Source organism: Carettochelys insculpta, chromosome 6, assembly GCF_033958435.1.
Source record: "Carettochelys insculpta isolate YL-2023 chromosome 6, ASM3395843v1, whole genome shotgun sequence".
In the NCBI taxonomy this organism is placed as follows: Eukaryota; Metazoa; Chordata; order Testudines; family Carettochelyidae; genus Carettochelys; species Carettochelys insculpta.
The window spans coordinates 110884861-110907280 of NC_134142.1; the positions used below are offsets into that span (position 1 = coordinate 110884861).

Consider the following 22420-nt stretch of genomic DNA (forward strand, 5'->3'; position numbering starts at 1 on the left):
TTGCCGGGCACAGAACGAGCTCGAACTAGCTAGAGACGTAAAGGGTAAGAAGTAGTCATTCTGTAAATATATTAGAAGCAAGAGGAAGACCAAGGGCAGGGTAGGCCCACTATTCAGTGAGGAGGGAGAAACAATATCAGGAGCTTGGAAATGGGAGAGGTGTTTAATGACTTCTTTGTTTCAGCCTTCACAAGCAAGGCCAATGCAAAAATGCCCAACATAGTGTATGCTAGTGGGAAGGGGGTAGTTTTAGAGGATAAAATACGTAAAGAACAAGCTAAAAATTACTTAGAAAAATTAGATGTCTTCAAGTCACCAGGGCCTGATGAAATGCATCCTAGAATACTTAAGGAGCTGATATAGGAGGTTTCTGAGCCTTTAGCAATCATCTTTGAAAAGTTCTGGAAGTTGGGAGAGATTCCAGAAGACTGGAGAAGGGCAAATATAGTGCTCATCCATAAAAAGGGAAAAAAGAACGACGCAGGAGGCTACAGACCAGTCAGTATAACTCCTGTGCCAGGAAAAACAATGGAGCAAATAATTGAGGAATTCGTCTGCAAACATCTGGTAAAAAATAAGGTGATAGGTAACAGCCGGCATGGATCTGTAAAGAACAAATCATGCCAGACCAATCTGATAACTTTTTTTTGATAGGATAGCAAGTCTTGTGGATAAGGGAGAGGCAGTGATTACCTGTGAATTACCTGAACTTTAGTAAGGCATTTGACGTGGTCTAATATGATCTTCTTAGCAATAAACTAAGCAAATTCAACTTAAGCGGGGCCACTATAAGGTGGGTGCATAACTGGCTGGATAACCGTTCAGAGCGTACTTATTAATGGTTTGCAGTCATGCTGGAAGGGCATAACAAGTGCGGTTCCTCAGGGATCTGTTCTGGGACCAGTTCTTTTCAATATCTTCATCAATGATTTAGAGATGGGCATAGAGAATATGCTTATTAAGTTTGCAGATGATGTCAAGCTGGGAGGGGTTGCAACTGCTTTGAAGGATAGACACACAATTCAAAATGATCTGGACAAACTGGAAAGATGGTCCAAGGTAAACAGGATGAAGTTTAGTAAGAACAAGTGCAAAGTACTCCACTTAGGAAGAAACAATCATCTTCATACATATAGAATGGGAAGTGACTGTCTAGGAAGGAGTGCTGTGGAAAGGGATTTCAGGGTTATAATGGAGCATAAGCTAAATGAGACAACAGTGTGATGCTGTTGCAAAAAAAGCAAACATGATTCTGGGGTGTATGAATAGGAGTGTTGCGAGCAGGACACGAGAAGTCATTCTTCCGCTCGACTCAGCACTCATTAGGCCTCAATTGGACTATTGTGTCCAGTTCTGGGCACCACATTTCAAGAGAGATGTGGAGAAATGGAGAAGGTCCAGAGAAGAGCAACAAGAATGATTAAAGGTCTAGAGAACATGAGTTATGAGGGAAGACTGAAAGAACTGGTCTTGTTTAATTTAGAAAAGAGAAGACTTAGACAGGACAAGATAGCAGTTTTTAAGAACCTCAAAGAGGGTTACAAGGAGAAGGGAAAGAAATTGTTCTCTGTGGCCTCTGAGGATAGGACAAGGAGCAATGGACTTAAACTGCAGCAAGGGAGGTTTAGATTAGATATTAGGAAAAACTTCCTAACTGTCTGAGTGGTTAAACACTGGAATAAGTTACTTAGGGAAAGTTGTGGAATCTCCATCACTGGAGATATTTAAGAGCAAATTAGACAAGTATCTATTGGAGGTGGGCTAGATGGAACTGGACTCGATGACCTCTTGAGGTCCCTTCCAGTTCCAGTGTTCTATGATTCAATGTTTTTTAGAACAATCAGTGAAATAAAAATTAAAAGCTGCTACTCCTGGTGGATTTATAGAATACAACAGCTTCTGCATGCATTTGCACATCTTAATTTTTTTTTCCCCTTTGGGTAGATAACACAAGCATGACTATGATAATGCAACTGTGTAGTTCGGGCTTCAGCAACTCTTTAGTTGCTTCATGTATCATCATGGTACGCTTTTCAGTCAAGGCACAGAGGTAGAATAGAAGAATGCCTTTGCTGGTGTTGGATGGACCATCCTCTCGGAGTAAATGGCAAACCTGAGGTGGCAGGAGAGATTCAGGGTCCAGCTAGTTTTCCTGGTTAGAATAATTATTCTCCCCTATATCTTTATTTATTATGTCAACCTTGTTTCTTAGAATCACGGAATCCTAGGGCCGGAAGGGACCATAAGAGGTCATCTAGCCCAGCTTCCTGCCTGAAGCAGGATCAACCGTAACTAAATCATCCCTGCCAGGACTCTGTCCTCTTCTTACTCAGACTCTTGCTTTGATTTGTGTATTGGACTATTTAATTGTGGGTTTTTTTATTTGATTTTTAGTTTGTTCATTCTTTGAAGGAAAGTAAGTCTATCATTACAAACTGCTTTAGCCTTCCTTTGAATTTCAAGATACTGTAATTTCTTTGTGTATTGAAAGAACCGTGGTCTGCCAAGTTTTCACTGTCAATTATGTGTTTCTGTAAAAAAAGATTTAGTTTTACATTCAGGATTGGTACAGATGAATGACTGATCATTCTGCTTATTTTTGTATCTATTCTTAGTGTAAGCAGTTGGCCATTCCCCTTTTGTGATGGAAATGGACCTGTGGTTTAGGAAAACTGTATGTTGACCTGGTTATTTATTTACTTATTAATATATTGGGCTCAGTTTAACAGTAGGCTGTGAGGGGAGGAAACAAAGAGCAAGAATGTAAAGGAGCTACTTCTTATCAAACTCTCCAAGGGTTTTAAAAGACAGTGACAGAGTAGTCTGACAACCTCCGAAGCCTCCTGGACTAGTTTTCATCAAGTGGGCTCAAAGGATGGGAACGAATAAGACTGAAGGCTGAATTTAAAGGTGTGCTCTTGAGAGAAAAAATAGTTGTTGGGTAGCTGTTTGGAGAAACAAGACTAAAACAGGCACATGCTGGCTAATCTGAAAAAGTTAGTTGTGCTTAAACCGTCATTCTATGATTGTAGAGTTTTAGTAAACGATAGATAGATAGATAGATAGATATGTAAAGCTCCTTTTACAATTCTTCACTAAATGATTTGTTTCTGCTATTAAGATTGAACAACACTTAGTGGTTATTGCCAATGGCTTTGCATGGTTGCAGAACGCTTCCAGTGCTAGAGTTATGCTCTTGAATTTAAAAAGAGAACAAAAAACCTCTATTCCTTACTGTTGTGGGGAAGGGGCTCTGTTCACATATTCAGGTTTAACTTACTCAGTGTTTTCTGTCGGAGTTTGAAAGAGGTTTGCAGCAATGGTTCTGAAAGGGTTGAATTGTCCCCACTGGCAATAGTTATTTTGGTTCTATGTCACTGCTATTAAACTTTTGCAGCACTACCATATTAATGTGCTTGCTCCTCAATTTCAAGCAGTTACCTGAACTGCAGAAGCTCCAACCATTTGGTTTGTAGGTACCAAGATATATAGTCCCCAGTATTTTCTAGGAAAAAAAAGTGTGTGTGCGCGCGCGCGCGCATATATAATAAAATAAAAACAAAAAGCTGATTTTATAAACATAATGAGACATAACAAAAACAAACTGATTTCTGTACTAATTGTATTCACTTGTGTTCATTTTCATATTTTATTTAATTAAATGTCGGACATGTCAGGGATAGGTACAGTTTGGATTGGTAGGGGACTGTGTCGCCTGGCTCTGCAGTTTTGAGTGCCTTACAGTGAAAGCCTTGCTGAGGTAGCTCTCACCTGGACTGCTCATAAAGAGCCTTCTAGCATGCAAGCCTCATCCTGAGTGGTTATTTCTATATAATGGGGTCTGTAAGATTGTGCTGGCAGTGGGGGCAATGTGAAGCACCTCCCCCTGCAGTGTGCAGCATGCAGAGATGCATGTGGTCCTCACAGACACTTTAAGCAGTGTGCAAGGGCCTGAGGCTCCCACTGGGCCACAAGCCAGATCCAGCAGTTTGGTGATCAGGATGCGGCCTGCAGGCTCTATTTTGCCCGTCCATAGCTTACTACCATAGTGTGGAGACTGTAAATACAGAAGTCTGTTTCTTCATAATCGCCGATTGTAAGTGTATGTGAAAGTAGTTTAGAATTCCCAGATTTTCCACCTGAGTGGTGCAGAACTTAGCTGAAGGTTGACCTTGCCTGTGCTGAGCACTGAATTATGCTGACAGTTGATCCTTCTTTCTTCTCCTCATTAGGGCTGATAGCCACTGTGGGGGGCCCAGCACATATGCTAGAAGGGGCGAGGCCTGGGCACTCCAGACTGGCTGGCCTGCTTTGCTCCACTGCCTCACAGCTGTATGCTGCCGGAGAAGCACTGCCACCACATTTCAAAGGGGCCCAGGCAATTGTCCCCTTTGTACACATGCCCGCTGTCAGCAGGCTTGCCTCTCCCCATATAAACATTGGGGCAGGAATGTCTGTGCAGATCACCTTTGGCATACCTGGTTCATCTAGAGGAAGTTTAATTTCTTACCTGTCCATTGTAGGTCTGTCCATCCAGAGCCACAGCTGCTTGTTGGGGTGTAGGAGCAATCAGCAGTGGCTCTTTTGGAGGACTGAGTTTCAGTCCATTGTGACTTCCTGTGCTATAGGCAGAGGGGAGAAGAAGTGAAGTATGTCTTGCTGCAATAGTATTAATGGGGGGAGCGATGGAGGTGCTTAAGGTGAAAAGTTTTTGTCAAGCCAAGAAAACATTGAAAGGGCAGTGAATTAGAGAGGCTTCCTTCCTTTTTAAGTGTACCTATTCAAAACATTGTATTTTTAATTACTATTAAACTTTTAGGCTGTTTCTACTCATGCCACTTTCCTCTGAAAGTGTCATGCTAATAAACAGCCTAAAATGTGCTAATGAGGCACGGATGTAAATTCTCGGCACCTCATTAGCATAAAGTCATGTGATGTGGAGTCCGGAAGACGTTCTTCTGGACTCCAAAACAATGTGTAGAAGCGTGGCCCCCGGGCGGGTCTTCTGGAAAGACATTCTCCTTCCAGAGGCCCCTTCTTCCCAAAAATTTACAGGAAGAAGGGGCCTCCCAAAGAAGGACTTCCTTCCAAAAGACCCCCCAGGGGCCGCGCTTCTACATGTTGTTTTAGAGTCCAATTCACATGAGCTTATGCTAATAAGGCACTGGGAATTTGCATCCATGCCTCATTAGCATATTTCAGGCTATTTATGTGTAGAAACAGCCATAGTGTGTAAGATCTGAATTGCACCATGACCCCCTTCTGACAAGAAAAATTATTACATGGCCTCAAGAGGAGGGAGCAGAGGCTGAGCCCTGCTGCCCTGGGTGGTGTGGGGAGGGGGGCAAAGCCAAACCCAAGCTCTACCCCAGAGCTGAAGCCCAAGTCCCATCACCCAGAACTGAACCCTTTGAGCTTTGGTTTCAGGCACTGATGCTAAGACTCTGGTTTTGGCTGCAGGGGTTGGCACACAAGCTTCAGCTCCAGGCCCCAGCAACTTTAATGTCAGCTCCAACAACCCCATTAAAATAGGGCTGTGATTTGTTTTAGGGTCTCAACCCAGAGTTTGAGAACTCCTGGTCTAGAGTGTTCTGCTACTAATAATTGTATATTGTGTTAAGTCATTATAAAATGCACACATCTATATGCATTGTCTAATTTTTTGCAGATTTCAGTTTTATTTTGGTCAACATTACAGCCTTTTTATTGACATTTTAAATAAAATATCTCCCTCTCTCCCCTCCCTCTTCCCCTCTACTGGGTCACCTGCTCATGTTTTTTTTTAACCGTGCACATATGAAGACCCACCTTCTCTTTGGGTTGAGAATCTGTGTACTATTTCTACTGAAAATTCTGGATTTATTTTTTTTTAAAAATACTGGTTTCAAAATTTTTTGTTGAAGAAATACGGTTGGGTAGATTTTACCATTTTACTAATTTTATAGTGAGAGCATTTAGCAAATTTAAAAAAAAAAACCCTAGAAAGGTTGAGTTATGTTGTATAATCCAAATCTTGCTTGTGTTTTTTCCACTAGGTTTATAATCTCCAGGGCTTCATATAAGTGATTGTTTTGGCCTGGCTTTTTTTAGCTAAACTCTCATTCTCAGAAATCGGTCTCCCACACTCTCTCTCTTTCTCTGCAGTTCTGCCAGACTTTCCTCCTCCTGGATTGTATCACTGTCTAAATTTTGCAGCAGAGACTCTTATACCAACTGGGTAAATGAGGGTGGAGCAGTTTGGCTAGTCATAACAGTTGTTTCCTGTTGCTTGACTGAAGGGGCAGTGCCTGCTCTAAATTACTTGCTTGCTGTTTTTGCATAAAAATGTCTTCCCACATTTTTCTATTTATAACATTCTATGAACATACTTCCTTGGTCAGGATGTTGAGTGCTGATATAATTTGTTATAATAGTTCTTCATGTATTACATTTTCAGCTGCTTATTCCCTATATGTGCATTGAGCTACTGTTAACATCACCAGTTGCATCACCAGTCTCTGAAACACATAACATTTTTTCATCTCTAGCCCAAAAATATGAAAGATTCTCTTTAGTGTCTTACGTTAACTCTGCATAGCCTCATTTCAGCAAGACAGAACCTATTTTCTAAATCGCTTCAGGTCTACCTACGTTTTTTGTTTGTGTGCTTTTTAGACATAGTGCTACAATGAAAGTCATCCTCATTCCAAGCAACGTTGAGTATACTTCAGTTCTGACATTGTATTTTTGCATTATTTTAACTCCTCGTGACATTCCCTCCAAAAGAGAGAGATGCCCATGTTCATTCACTCAGTGACCTATCCCAGTAATCTGCAAAAAGGTGTGAGATCAAAGCAGAATTTTTGGGACTGTTTGGTGAATGTTGAAAACTAGTTATTTCCTATGTATGGAATATCTGTTAACAGCTTTTTTCATTTGTCTATGAATTCTTAAATGTAGCTTTGTTTGCGTTCACCTCTTGAATGAAAAGTTTCATGTGTGTCTTTCTCGACTTATAAAATGCTGTCTTTTGTGTCTGTGCAGTGTGGACTCATCCATTTCTATTTTCAGACAGTGCATACGCTGTCCTTTCCTTTTTCACAGACTCCCAGGACTGGAAGGGAACTCAGGAGGACATCATTATTGGACAGTGCCCTTGCTTATTCTGACACATTTGCAGTAAGCTTTTCTGTGCTGATGGCATCTTTACCTTCACTCAGGAAAGCCCAGTGTATTTATTTTAAAAAGTTCACTTTGTAAAAGTAGTGTGAATAAATACAGCTCTGTGGGCTCATCTACACTAGCCCCCTCCTTTGAAGGGGGTATGTAAAACAGGCCTGATCAGAGGGGAATTTTGAAGTAGCACGGAAGCTTCAAAGTGCTCGTGGCTAGACAGCTTGCCGCCGGTTCGAAGTTAACAACTTCGAAGTTCACATGGTGGGAATTATACTAATGAGGCGCTGCGTATGCAGCACAACGCCTCATTGCTATTATCTGATTGAACTGGTTAACATGCCCCCTTCGAAGGAGGGGGCCAGTGTAGATGAGCCTTGTATGTGTTCTTTGTGGCCTATTTTATATATTGAATGCAACATAATGGCTTTGACAGATTATGCTTTCAGCGTGTAGTTAGTGCTCATTCCCCTTCATGTCAGTAAGGTGTTTCCTGTGATGACAGCTGGGACCAGAACTAAATCTTTGTTCTGAACCTGGGGTTAGGACTGCACACCAGAAGGGACTCCCTAGCTTTCTCTGCTTCCAAATGGCACACACCCTTATAGGAGGTATCAACTCCCCTTTTCACAGATTTTTTTTGGGAAAGATTAATGAAATTGCCTTAGCTTCTTCCTTAGAATAAAAACTGTGAGGAGAAAAACCTTGAAGCAGAACTGGGAGGGAGGGAACCAGGGGTTTTGAGACAGGTCACCATTAACTCCTCTTCCCGGTCAAATGACTGGCAGCCAGGAGGCTGCAGGAAGCCAGCTTTCAGCTTGGGTGTGGGCAAAGATCTGAGCCAAGACAATTAAGTAGACCACAATAAAATTGCTTGCCATACGGTGTGTGGCTGAGGCCCAGGCTGAGATGGTTGATCAGGCCACGTGGAAACTCCATTCACTGAATCTTGGCAGCTGACATTGTTCCCTTGTAGCAATCCAAAGGAAGAAATTCCTGTTCCCAGCTAGCATGTAGGTAAGATCCGGGCTAAGACTGTTGAGACTACCATAAAGCCCCTCTTCCTACAAGCTGCTGCTTTTACCTCTGCTTCAGCTGTTGCTACTGCTTTTTCTGCTGTTGCTACTTATTAAATTTCGGGTCCCCAACAATTATGAAAGGGCCAATTCCTCTGACTTTCCTGATGATAGTGAGTCACTTTCTCCAATGGCTGCAGCTCAGGAGCTGGGAAGGGAAGGGCAGGGCAGGGGGAGTAAAATTGACATGCCCTTCCCTGGGAGGAAAACCTACCTTATTTCTACTTCCAGATTCCAGGGCGGTCCACAGTAGGTCAGAAAGAGTGGTTGCCCTTTCCGTTAGACTAACAGGATATGTGATGGCAGGATGTCCTTTCAGTCTCTCTAGTAACATGCTTCCCACCCTCTCCCTCTTTTTTCCTTAGGCATTTGAGCCAAGGACTATGAAGGATGTTGTTCACAATCAGCTGTTAAAGGAATGACAGAGTCTTAAAACCTTTCATGAGTGTCTCCTCTGTAAAGGAGAAATCTCTAAAACTCGAGCTTCGAGCAAGATTGCTCACTCTCAACTAAACTTCCCAGAAATAAGCACAAGCGAGAGTCTGCCTTGAGAGATAAATGTCTTCAGAAAATCAAATGCCAAAGCCTGCGCCCCACCACAAATCTAAAAACAAAAAAGGCTTGACAACCTTTTTGTGTTACGTAGGGCCCATCAATCACTATCAGTGGGGCCTGGGCAATGTGGGGGGCATGCTTTCACAGCCCCAAATGGGGCAGGCACTGGGGTGGATAGGACAGAGCTGGGGCTTGCCACCCTCAGCGCTGCTCAGAGCATGCCAAGTGAGGCTCCAGTGGCAATTTAAAGGGCCTGGGGCTCCAGCTGCAACGACTTACTCAGTAGTGGTGGCACCCAGGAGCCCTGGGCTCCCCTGTTGGTGGATCTAACCACCATTAACAGCCTCCAGAGATGTGGGTTTGAGTGAACAAAGGCAGGGGCTGTTACAGTCATCAAAAACATCCAACATCAGAGTTATTACCCCAGATTGTCTTTGTTTCAAAAGATACTAACTGGAATGGTGTCTGGTGAGCTAAACATCAGCACAGCTGTCTTAAAAATCTCTGATTCCGACCATGGGCTGGGTAATCTGATGTGTGGATACCTGGCACAATTCACACTTCACTTCCAGTCAACAAGTGGAGCAAACTGGTACGTAGTGTTACTGACTCAGATACAAACCCTGAGTCTCTTGGTAAATTCATTCTGGATGTGTGTTAACAAGTACCTGATGTCAGATCCAGAAAAGCTGGTAGTCAGAATGGATACTATACCCCTGTGTAAGGGCAATATATGTAGAATCCTACATGATGTGGGAGGATGGGGAGATTGAGGTGAAATCTGTACCACATAGTACTGACCGTTTTAATTTGATAACTGCTGCTTTAAGTAGTCTTGGTATATTAGTACTTGAGTATGTCTGTTAGGAAATTTCGTCCAGTGAAATACAACTGGCATGTAATTATATTTTAATTGCATAAGGGTGTCTCTACATGTGTTGGGGCTGCTAACTGTTAGCCACAGTGCTGTTGAGGTATTGGCATACAGCATTTAATATATTACCATAACGTTACGATAGCCTCTAGTGGTTAGAGTATTCTTTTGCATACATTTTTTATGTTTAATGCAGTAGAGTGAGATGGAGCTAATTTATTCCTATTAACAGTACAATAGTTCAATCAATTACTTTTAATTTGATTTCAAAGCTATTAGAATTGATTCCAATATTAACCACAAAATGTTGTTCTCTTACCATTGTTCTGAGAATACTTTTATTAAAATTTTTTTATTTAAAAGAGTTGACAATGCGCAGGGTAGAGTCCAAAATGAAGTCAATCTGGGACCCTTGTGCTTTAGACCTATTGCTTTGCAGTGTAGATGTAACCATACTGAACTTGTGCCCTGGGAGCTTATTAGGTAAGAGCCACTTGCTCAGATGATTGGATTAAACAAATAGAATCCAGGATTTTTACAATGGTGGCTGCAGTGGGAGGGAAGGACAGAACAAAGAAGAAAGATCTTATGTTGTTTCAGGAAGAAGGGTTCTTTCGAAAATGGGTTTTTTTTTCCCAGAAGGAACTCCATCTATGCGGCTGATTTTTTGCTCTTTGGGAAACACAGTTGTGCGAGAATATGCAAATGAAATGTGAGGTTTGTAAATAAGTGCTTGATTTGCATTTTCGATCTCCCTCATTTGCATACTTCCTCCAAAAGGGAAATGTAGTGTAGCCATAGCCTAAGTGTATTATGAAATGCAATTTTTTGTTTGTAATACTGAGAAACTCAGTGTTGGACTTGACATCTCAAGGTTCCTTCCAGTTCTAGTGTTCTATGAAACACAAGGAGATAATGCTTTTTACTGGCCCAACTTTAGTTGGCAAAAGAAGTTTTGAACTTCACAAAGTCAGTGTCAGTGGAAAAGAAGAATTTAGAAACAAGTGATGTAATTGCTGCTGGAGAAATAACTGAAAAAGTTTCATGCTTTTATGAGTTCAGCAGATGCAAGGTGATGTGAGATAGATATTTCATCAACTAACATCATGTATGCCATCACGTGCCAACAATACCCAGATGCTTTGTATATTGGACAGACTTCAAACTCTCTTAGACAAAGAGTTAATGGCACAAAACAGACATGAAAACACTCCTGATCCACAAACTGGTCAGCCAGCATTTTAATGGAGTGGGCCATTCTGTTAATGACTTATAAGTCTGTGTTTTACTGAAGACGAATTTTAACAACAGTCTTGAAAGAGAGGCTGCTGAACTCTTTTATATTCAAATTCGACACGTAAACACGTGGTTTGAAGCAGGATGCAAATTTTCTGGGTCATGATAGGGGCTCTTTTGCGTACTTGGCTTAATCTAATTCTTGACACCCCACCCCCACCCATCTGCTCTCTGATTTGCTCACTTAGATCATTTTTTTTCTGATTTGTCAACCTTGATTACTATTTTTCGTTCTCTGTGCCTTAAATATTGAGTCTGTTCTGGTATGGTTATGATCTGAAGAAGTGGGTCTGTCTCATGGAAGCTCACCTAATAAATTATTTTGTTAAAGTGCTACTTTACTGCTTTTTTGTTTTGGTATTTTAACGTATGGCATTGATAACCTCTCAAGTGGCAAAATATATTCCAGGACTCTCCCCAAAGAGAATAAATGTTCCATCCTCTAACATGTGTTTTTCTAGCTTTAATGAAGAAATTCAAAGGGTTCCAGTAGTTCTTTCTTCTCTATTTTTAGTACAAAATATTTTCTCAGCTTATAGTATTTGTGAGAAAAGCATGTAAATTTCACCATTTCTGTCATAGCATCTTGATCTGTTCACAGGTGGCAAAATAATAAATACCTAGAGAAATGTATTTTTAATTTATGTAACAGATTCTTTACTATTCCAGGAGTCCCATGAGGCAGCTGTGTAAATCATGACTATCACAGAAGGGTGGGTTGAACAGGAAAGGAAGCAAAGCAGTCTAATCAGAGACAGTGTGATCCTATGATTTATGCAGGGCAGATTTCCCAGGATTGGACTGCTGGTTAATAATTTTCTCTGCAGTGTGCAAGTGTGACTACAGAGCTGCTTGTTTCAAACTAGCCTCCTACAAAAGTAAACCCTTTTAAAGATTTTGTAATTATCATGTGTCCCCTCCATTCAGCTGTCTGATATATTTTTTAAAATGACTTTCAAGGAATGTGGACACTATTACTGGCTTGGTGCTGAATTGGCTTGTATTTCGGAAGTTACAATGAACAGTTGAGCAATAAATCAGAGGAATGGCAACAGAGAGAAAGCTATGCCAGTCTATATACTATCAAAACAAAAAAGCAGTCAAGTAGCACTTTAAAGACTAACAAAATAATTTATTGGTGAGCTTTTGTGGGACAGACCCACTTCTTCAGACCATAGCCATACCAGAACAGAGCCAATATTTAAGGCACAGTTCTCTGTGCCTTAAATATTGAGTCTGTTCTGGTATGGCTATGGTCTGAAGAAGTGCATCTGTTCCACAAAAGCTCACCTAATAAATCAGAGGGAGTATCTGAAGATTTTTAGGCTAACTGGAAAAAGTGAAACTCCACCAATAAACTATTATTCCACAAACTTTTTCCCTTGAGATCTATGTCTGGTGGCGCACCACACAACTCTTTAATCTTCCTAGCCAATTGTCAAATTTCTGCTTCTCCTTTGAAAGTGAGGTTTTATGATTTTTCAGGGTTGGGTGTAAGGTATTTTACACTTCCAGGCTCTTGTTTGTCTGGGCTGACTTCCTCTGTTTCCTGCTAATTGGCTCTGTTGGCTATTTCTCATTGTTCCTAATTGATGACTCAGAGAAACAGGAAAGAGATCCCTTGCTTAACAAAAGAAAGACCTACCAACAAACAGGTGCCTCTGTTCTGGCTAAACAGAGGAGAAACCAGCATTCTGGATTTTTTCCTAAGATTCCTATCCACAAGCATGAGGCTTAAGAGGAATGGATCATACACACTGAGTAGGTAAGAAATAGAATAAATACGTATATTTACTCCCCTGAATTTTTGAGATTAAATCTGCACATATATCAAAACCTTTTTTCTGGTGATAGAACATGTGAAACTACAACAAAAATCAGAGTTTTCTCTTTAAAAAAATACTGCAAAAGTCAGTGTCAGAATGGGTAACATGGAGTTTGGTTAAATTATATTTAGTGTTTTATGTCAGTTTTGTTTTAAAATGTGCACATCTAGAAGTGGGGAGGAAGAGAGTTTCACAGTTGAGTAGACTAGCTTAGTTTAAGGTCTGAAGCTTTTTAGGAAGTTTCTCTGGGAGAAGGTTGAAGTTTAATTTGTTTTTCCCTTTAACTGTTTTGTAGCACGTACGTGCTGTTTGCAAACAAACTTAGCGCTTCAGATACTTCAGACTTCCCAAGTCACCGTGCCAAATCTGTGATTTTTTATAAATATGTTTGAGTTTGAAACAAACCCTCTCTCTTCCCATTTCTGTGTGGAGGACTCACAAAAACAAGGGTTATTAGTGAGACACAGTCTGTGAGGTAAAATCTTTTATTGGACCAACTTCTGTTGGTGAGAGAGAGAAACTTTCTGGTTAAACAGAGCTGCTCTTCAGGTCTGGGAAATAACACCATAAGGAAATGGGGCATTAAAGAAAATTCTGTTTTTGTGTTCAGCTATCACTTCTAGCACCTTAGCAGAAAGATTTGTTCCTGATCTTTGCACACTTTAATTTAGAAGGCTGTTTTCTATTTGTCAGGTGTACTGACAGACTTGCGGTTTAAGTTGCTTTGGAAGGCGAACTAGAAAGGTCAGCATGCTAGAATTTGATGTGGTAAATGATATCTTTCTGAATAAATAAATAAAGATTGAAGCTATTCTGCTAAATGACTGTGAACAACAGGCACTACCTGGTGCACTGAGGTATCTATTTTAAACTTGATGTAGGGAAGGTTATCTGTTTTATAACCACAAAGAGGATTTGTACAGCCAAAATTATTCAATACATTCAGAGAGAAGACCCTGTTGTCTGCAGTTCCATTACCTCACACAAAATATTTTGAATGACTGGAGTACCAGAATGATGACAGACAAAATAAATAAATGTTAGTGTTGTAAACTATAACTGATAGAAATTAACTTTTGATGTAAAGTCAGTTGTTTTCTTTGAGTCTAGTAGCTTAAATAGATAATTAATGTTCTTAATACCTCACTAACTGAAGGCTAAAATTAAAGTATTAGGTACCTCATTTACTGGGAAGGCGGGGGGACTCAAACTTTGAAACACTAATCTTACACCCAAACTATATTTTTGTTTTGTTTTGGTTTTCTATAGATACTGTACCCCTAAGGATTTAAAAACAACAAAAAACAAACAAAACTTTGAGCAGTTTCTGAATTTAGTGAGCAGATACTTCTGTGTAGTTTATGTTCAGATTTAATTTATATGTTAAATCACATACATTCTATTTTAATCAAAACTATTCATAAATCTTTCTATTAAGACTATACACTTAAAAAGTCCAGCAAATTGAATTAAATATAGTATTCCAAAGAGGAGCATAGTTGTTTTATAAATATTTGCATATGCCAAATTGTTCATTAGACTTAAACTGCATTAAACTCTGCTACTGCTACTTGTGATGCAATTATGATACATGATTTGGTTAATCAAAGTCTGGAACTGCTTATTTAGTGATAAGAAGGTAAACAGATTTTTATTCAACCCATTTCTGTCTCCCACGAGTCACTTGGTAGGATTTTTCTCATGTATATTATAGTAATTGTTTTCACTTTGGCTTTCTTTTTATTTTTTTATGAATGACTAAGGTGATGTTAGTACAGCAGTTCTTAATGTTAAAATTCTTAACAGCCAACCTTAACAAATGTTTAGAGACCTATATAAATACTGTATCATAGCTTTCTTTCCTCTTCTCCACCAGCTGAACTAGAATTTCCATTTCTTGAGGTTATATTTGGTTAATATGTGTCTCTGAATTGGTCTGAGGCATGGGCAGTGGAGATGCGACTTCAGGAGGGTCACTGCACTAAGTGACATGTACTTGTACTGCTGCCTGAGCTTGTATCATGCTGGAAATCTAGGCACTGCTGGCTGACCTTGGTATCTTTTTATGCTGAAACTTCAAACCCAGGTTTGAATCAACTTGGGAACTTTTCATGCTACAGGATTGTCAGGCTCTGTCTCAACTGAACCATCTAAAACAGGGATTCCCAACCTCTGTGCTGGAACCCAAACACGGGTCGCAGTTAGATTTAAGGGTCACCAGCAGCTCAGAGCTGTGTATGTAGCTTTTAAAGGAGCTGTATGCAGCTCCTTAACATGGCCACATCCGGCAGCTATCTCTATCAATAAAGAAGCAATTACAGAATGCAAAGACAGCTTCTCCACCATAGTAATCCCAGGCAAGGAACTTAATAGACTCTTGTAGTAAGTAATTTTTACCTTCCCCTTCCCAACCTTCCCCCCCACCCCCGACTTCTGTTCTGTGTAGCTGATTTGTCAGTTTTTTGTTTTTTTTTGTTTTGTCTCTCCCCCAAGCCCCTGAATATGACCCTCTCAGCCTCTGAGTGAGACCCCCACAGCCCCCGACTGTGACCCCTCAGCCCCCAACTTTCCTCAGCCCTTAAGTCTGACTCCCCCCAGTCCCCTCCAGCCTCTGAGTGTGGGGTTTAAGCTGGGGGAGCAGTTTGGGAATGAGGGTCTTTCCCCCACCACAACTCTGATCAAGTATAATAATATTTAACTATAATGAATGTAGTGTTGTTATTTTATTATTAATGTATTTTTCCGTTTTCTATGGAATTCACTACTATGACTATATAAACATGAGGGTGTGCAATTTTATATTCTTGCCTCAGGTGCAAAATTAGCTAGTTATGGCACTGCTCTCCCCACACCCATTTTTGCATTGCCTTGGGTCACCAAGTCTTCCTGAATTGTCAAAATGGATCCCCGTCTGGAAAAGGTTGGGAACTGCTGGCCTAACACAAGTTAAAATACTTGTCCCATCTAATCTCTCCTTTGCTGCTCCTTATGAGAGGCGAAAGACTTTTGACACCTCTAAAATCATAGAGGTGTAGTAGAATAGAGGCTTGGTCTACAGTACAGCTGCTATGGGCGTTTTTCTGTTGCGCCAAATAATCTGCCCCCTCAAGAGGCAGTAGCTAGGTTCATGGAAGAATTATTTAATTGAAGTGCTTGATACATTTCAATACTGTTAAACATAATGCAGTTAAATGATTGCTCCTGCTCTCTGACTTCTCAGTTATTCTACTGCACTTGATTATTAATTGAGGGCACAATCATAGCTGTGAACAGGAATCTTTCATAAGTAGCAATAAGCTTGCCTGTAAGTGCAAGAGTTGGGTTTTCATTGAATTGGTATTCAGGAGTTTTGTGCATATGCATGGTGTGTGTAAATGTAACAATGTCATGGGCTATGGGGAGGGCAGAGCTTTATGAGGACAATGAAATCTAGCTCAATATATTTCTCAGAGGATCCTTCCTGAGGATGCCTGCCTTAATTCTGCCAAGAGCGATGCAGAACCAAAAGTATCAGTATCATCTTGTCATTTCTGTGAAGTCAGCTTTGCTGCTGAAATGCTGGTCTGCACTATGTTGCCCATATTTATTTGCATTGCATATTTTTCCTTTTACAAATTTGTGTGTTTGAGGTCATCCTAACTCTGCTTTTTTATTTGCTTAGTGGTGTTCCTATTGGCAATGAAAAATGCGCCAGTGCATTCATTTGTTCTGTTTGCAAGCTCTTTCTTTTTTAGTATCTCTCTTCCCTGATACTCTTTCCATGCTGGTCAACCCCTTTATTCTTGCATAAGAGGCCTCAGAAATCACTAACCTGCCTTTTCTTCCTCCATGTCTATCATTCCCCTGCTGATTCAGTTATAGCAGGTTGTAAGACCAGGCCTTGATGCTGAGAAAAATGACTCCAAACTCCTCTAGAGAGGACATACACTCTGAAAAAGATGGTGTAATGGACTCCCTTACCCGTGGTGTCCTTAAACCATTTTAAGGCTAGTCTGCTCACTTTTTTTGTTTATAAAGGTGCCAATATAACTGTCTACACTATGGGGTCGTACCATTTTAAACTACTTTACACTTGAAAAACTTTACTGGTAGCTCTACAATACTGTGCCAGCAATGATCTTCCAGTTTATGCCAGCAAAACTATGCTTTTGCTAGTATAGGATATTCCAAACATCCCCTCCCATTCCTTACGCAGTGCGAAAAGCTGTGTCAGCAAAAACACAGTTTTGCTGGCTTAAGCTGTCTCTCTGCTGACACAGCTATGTTTGTCACAGATTCTTCATCATTACGCCCCTGACCAACGTAGTTATTCAGAGAAAAGATTGTGGTGAAGATCTGAATTATGTCTGTTTCTAAATTGATAGGGTTACAGAGGTACAAAAACTGTACAGAGTCTTAGGGCTTGTCTTAATAGTACATTCTGCAATTCATGTGTAGTGGTCATCCCAAACATATGTCACTAAAACTCTGTGCATTAAGGCAGACACACATGGTACAGGATGAAAATTTTTTTCCTCCATTATTGGGAAGTAGCCTATCACAGAAGGAAGCTTTCAATTGCCTTTCCATAGCGGGTGTGCAAGAATTTGAGTTTTCTTAGTGTGTTTATAGGAGTGCTGAACTTCTAATAATCTGTCTTGTTTAATTGGAGATTGTGCTAAAAGGGTCATATTTAATTTAGTTTCAATTATTTTATTTTCAAAGTCCCAGGTTTGACTAGTTGCTGTGAAGTTAATGATGGTTGGTATGCATGAGCCTGTGGTAAAAGGAAAAGGGCAGCTGGGGCACTCCACCCTGAGTTCCCAGCACTGGGCTGCTCTCAGCCTGGCTGCCAAGGCTGTTGCTACTGGCCTCGGCTATCCCTCCTACCCTTAGGCTCTAGAGCTCTCTGGTCCAGGAACATCCATGGTCCTACTGGACCACAGATGTTGCCAGACCAGTGTGCACCAGTTTTAGGAGGTGCACCTTGTATTAAATGTAATCACTTGATTATGTGAACATTCAACAGAGGTAAGGCAGTTTCTTTACTTTTCTTCAGATAATAAACTTTGTAACTTTTTTTCCAGTAGTTTTCAGTGAATTTTGGTGTTTAAAACAATAAAACTCACTTCTCCTCTAGTCATATTAGACCCCATGTTTGCATTTAGCAGGGACATAAGTTGCAGTATCTTTGTCTCCCACGATATGAAAAGATTGATCTTTATTGTGATCTGTCTGTCAAGGCTTTTCTCCTAAAGCAGCAATGTCCAATGGGAATTCAAAGATCACCACACTTGTGGTTGTTGCCTTTCCATATTTGCCGCATTATATTATATAAAACTTTAAAAAGCCAGGTAAACCCAGCCTCTCTCCCCCACCCCGCTCTAAATAAATGCCCTCCCCCCACTCTAACTGAATGCCCTCCCCCCACAGCCAGGTCTCCCCAGCTCTCCTTATTCTAATTCAACGCCAGTGACTCACCAGAGCCTCTGGGGCTGCCACTGGAGCCTCTACCCGCTTCTCCTGCCAAGCAGTGGGGCATGTGTGCAGAGAGAGCCGTGTTTAAAGGCTCTGAGACCAGCATGCGGCTTGAGTGCTGTAGGTTGGCAACCCTCATATTCGCCACAACTCATTGTCCTGTTTGCTATATGTGGTGAGCAGCGAGCATGTTGAATACCTCTGTCCTAAAGGCAAAAAAGGAAAATGCAAATGTAAATCTAGAAATATATTTAATCTCTTCCACTTCTCAACCATCCTCTCCTGCCACAGTACAGGAAGCCATATCAATAATTTCACCCTGCCTTTAGTGCCTGTAAAACAAAGATGTTCTTTTATTAACATTTTCCCCTGGGGAAGCACTGCAGAGGGGCTGGAGAAGAAGGCTCATGCAGATATAATGCTGCTGAACAGGTGATGCCAAATATTAGTGACACTTAAGGCAGCTGGCAGCCAGCGACTTCCCATCTTTATGAGGTTCCCTTCTGGGGTCCCCCCCGCCCAAGCATCCTTTCCCCTGTGTGGCACCACCTGGAACCTCCCAGCACCCACTACCCAAAAATTCCACCCCCTTTCCGACCCCTCCTGCCCTCCCTGCATTAGACTGTTGATTATTTAATTTGTCCTGAATACAGGATATGGCCTTTTGAAAGGGGCACCGTTGGTTATTCAGTAGATGTCAAGAATATGTGAGCGTTGTATAGGATAGTGATTCTCAGCACGGGGTGTGTGTACCTCTGAGTGTATTCAGACATCTTCCAGGCGGTACTCAACTCATCTAGGTCAGTGTTTCTTAATCTGGAGGTGGTCACAGGATGGGTTATGAGGAGTCTCAAGTGCAGGGCTGCTATTATGGGGTGGCAGGCAGGGCAAAGGCCTGGGGTTCTGTGCCACAGGGGGACCCATGAAGCTAAGTTACATGTTTCAGTCCCATTCCCTGGGGACTTTGGCTTCTCACAAGTAAAAAACAGGCTCAAGGTCACACTGAAATGTTGTGTGATATTTATATTCCAGTTGTTTGTAAGAATTATACAGTAAAACCTGAGAAGGTGAGTAGTTTGCCAGTAATAGTGTGTTTGACTTTGTGAGCAAGTAATTTAAAGCTGGGGTAGGAAGGACAAATCCTGAAAGGGGTACAGTAGTCTGGAAAGGTTGAGAACTACGGCTGCAGGCAATTTCTTCCAACCAACCCGTTATGGTTAAGCTATTTAAACAAATGTGTTGTAATGGTAGGGAAGACAATTGTCTGGTAATTGTAGGTATTGGGGGTACTTATTTTATTTTATTTTTTTTGAAAAAGTGGTAGTATATTTAAAAAAAAAAGTTGAGAAATACTAGTATAGGATTCTTGGATCTGTGTTGCCGCTCTTGGCTAATCTAGTTTGTGCATAAATGACTGTTATCAACAAATTGTGCTTTGTATACAATGCAGTGTAAAACTCTGCCTGCTGACTCAGTTTTCAAAATATGTTTGGAAGTTTTCATAGGGCAGGTTTTATCTAATGCAGACAAAGGTCAAAGAGGTTCTCTACAATGTTTCTGCAAAGCAGCATCTGCTCCTCTGACATAAACAGAGAAACCCTCAGGGTTTAGCTAGTGTAGCAGCAGTGTTTGTCAGACTCTTTGGCTTTGCTGCTAATTGGTCATCTCAGGATTCCCCTAGGTAGTTTGATTGCACATCCTTCATACCTGTTCCTCATCAGAGAATTTTTATTGTGGTTAAATTAACTTTGAAGCTGCATGTTTCAGGCTCATAAATTCCTGGTATGTAGTTGGTAAATAATTTGAAAGTGTGTGTCTAAAAGAGTTGAGGGATAACAGTTTTTGTAAGTAGTTAATTAACAGCCTTAGAGAGAGAACATATTACAGTTTGTCTTAGTAGCATTTCTGAGGTTTGCTATTCCTTGATGTTTTTGTTTCTAGGGTCAAATGTAGTCCCTAAAACAGTGGTTCCCAAACTTTTTGGCATCACACCCCCCTTTTGATTTTTGAGAAACCCTCATGCCCCCCTGACCTCTTCGCTACCATCATCCAACCCCCTTTAACAAAAAAATCAATTCATAATTTAAAATAAACACAAACTTGATATAACAATTTTCTTTAAAATTAAAAATAAACACAAATAGTTTTTCTTGACCCCTTGCGGATGCCTGGTGCACTCCCAGATGGCCAGCTGCCTGCGACCTGTGCCAGCCACCAGAGCTGCCCGCACCAGCCACCTGCCTGCCTGAGACCTGCACTGCCAGAGCTGCCCACCAACCCCACCTCTCCCCTCCCACAAAGCAAAGCACCACCAGCCCCCCGCTCTTACTCTATCCCCATCCCTGTCACCTGAGCCAGACTCTCCCAGCCCCCCAATCTAACCCCATCCTCCTCCTTCTCACCACCAACCCACGCTCATTCACCTTTGCAGAAGGCAGCTAGCTCCACATGGGTCTTTATCCACTGCCCGCTTTTTATAGCGGCTGCGCCAGGTTACCCACATAAAATGGTAGGGGCTGAGAGCCGGAAGCAAAGGCCAGCTTTTGCTTTGGGTGGGGAGAATGATGGGGGTGGGGCTGGGTTGCCTTGTGCCCCCCTGGAATTTCTTCAGGCTCCCCAGTTTGGGAAGCCATGCCCTAAAAGGAAGTATAGTGTTCACTAGAAATCTGATGTATTCTCTAGGACTAATTCCTGCACTTGAAATAGCATGGGCTTGTTTTGTAAAACGGGGATGATAATGTTTTGTCACCTTCCTCAAAGGATTGTTCATGTTTCTACAGTGTTATTAAAAATGCAGATTGCTTTGTAAATTCCATATAGCAGTGTTCCAAACAATGCCTGAGATGTTCTGTTGGGTATATGATGTTTTGACAATATTAGCCCAGCATAATAGACCAAAAACTCAAACTATGCTGCCTTTTGTCTCTTTTATATGTGAGTGATGTAGAGATCCTATTCAGAAGAGTCAAACACATTGAAAGTTCATGCAAAAATAGTATTTTTTCAGATGAAGTGAGCTTTAAATTTTAAGTAGATTACATGAAATAAAAATAATTTACAAACAGTATCAAAGCAAGGGGTAAACATCAGTAAATCCAGCCATCCTGTTTTTTTATCTTCAAATAATTAGTAACCTTCAGTTTTAAGAACAAATCTTAACCATGTCAAACTCCACCTTTTTCCTGAAAAGTCTATGTGGGGGAGACTTTTCTATTTCCTGTTTCCCAGACAAGGGAGGGGAAAATCTGGATGCATTTCCTTGCTTAAAGAAAGTAGAAAACAGAAGGCAATGGCTAGGAGCACATTTCAGCTCCTACTAGAACAGGCTCCAGTTGAATATACAAACTCTAGAAGGATAGAGTACTTTATTTTGGCTTTCAATTTAAAATGGTCACTATTCCAATCAGTGTTATGGGTGGCCCTTCTTGAAAATTGGGGGCCGGGGGGTGGCGGGGGGGGAGATTACAGTTGAAACAGAGGGCTAGACACTCATTGGGTCAGTTAGACCAAAAACTAATTTCCCATCAAAAGTAAGAAAGCCTTACTTGCAGTTTTTTTGCAGCAGGTCTTCCAAAAAAAACCCCATTGCTCTCCTTTTTCACATACCATATGTCCAAGGTTGTTTTAGGGAAGTTCTCCAATAACATGTCTATGAAGAGAGGATGGAGAGAGGGACCACATGATCTTCACTAAAATGTAGTCCTTCTAGGGCATGGGTGTCCAACCTTTTGGCTTGCCTGGGCCGCACTGAGTGAAGAGGAATTGTCTTGGGCCTCATATAAAATATATAATATAGTTGATGTGAATAAATCACATAATAACGTTTAAAGTTTACGATTTTGTGGGGCCGCATTACTAGCTGTCCAGGGCCGCGGGTTGGACACACCTGTTCTAGGCTGTAACACAGAGACTGTTTCTAAAAGTAACAGTACACAACAGTTTTTAAGATAACAAGCAAAAAATGCTTCCATCTAAAACTCGTACAAATATGTATTTCAATATCACTTTACATCATTAGCTTCAAACTCAAGCTTTCTTTTCCTGAGGCCATTCCACCTCCTCCACTGATCAATGTTATTTCTCTTACTTCTTTCTTCCTTTAGTCTAGTTTTGTTTGTGTTGTGGCTTTATCACATTTATTTTAATCCCCAAACCTCATACTTCATAAAAGAATTCTTGCCCCT

At 41.0% G+C, this 22420-nt stretch overlaps 1 protein-coding gene across 4 annotated transcripts in view; it reads left to right on the forward strand.

Moving 5' to 3' along the window:
• The window catches only part of MOB2 (MOB kinase activator 2), a 168295-nt gene that overhangs the window by 87751 nt on the left and 58124 nt on the right, over positions 1-22420 (forward strand). Inside the window, exon 1 of one of the 4 annotated variants that reach the window (XM_074997832.1) lies at positions 12601-12718. The exons of the other annotated variants lie outside the window; for them this stretch is intronic. Within the exon in view, the coding sequence (XP_074853933.1) occupies positions 12681-12718 (38 nt within the window). The 5' untranslated portion in view covers positions 12601-12680. Of the gene's footprint in view, positions 1-12600; positions 12719-22420 lie in introns of those variants that run through there. 4 annotated transcript variants of the gene reach the window in all.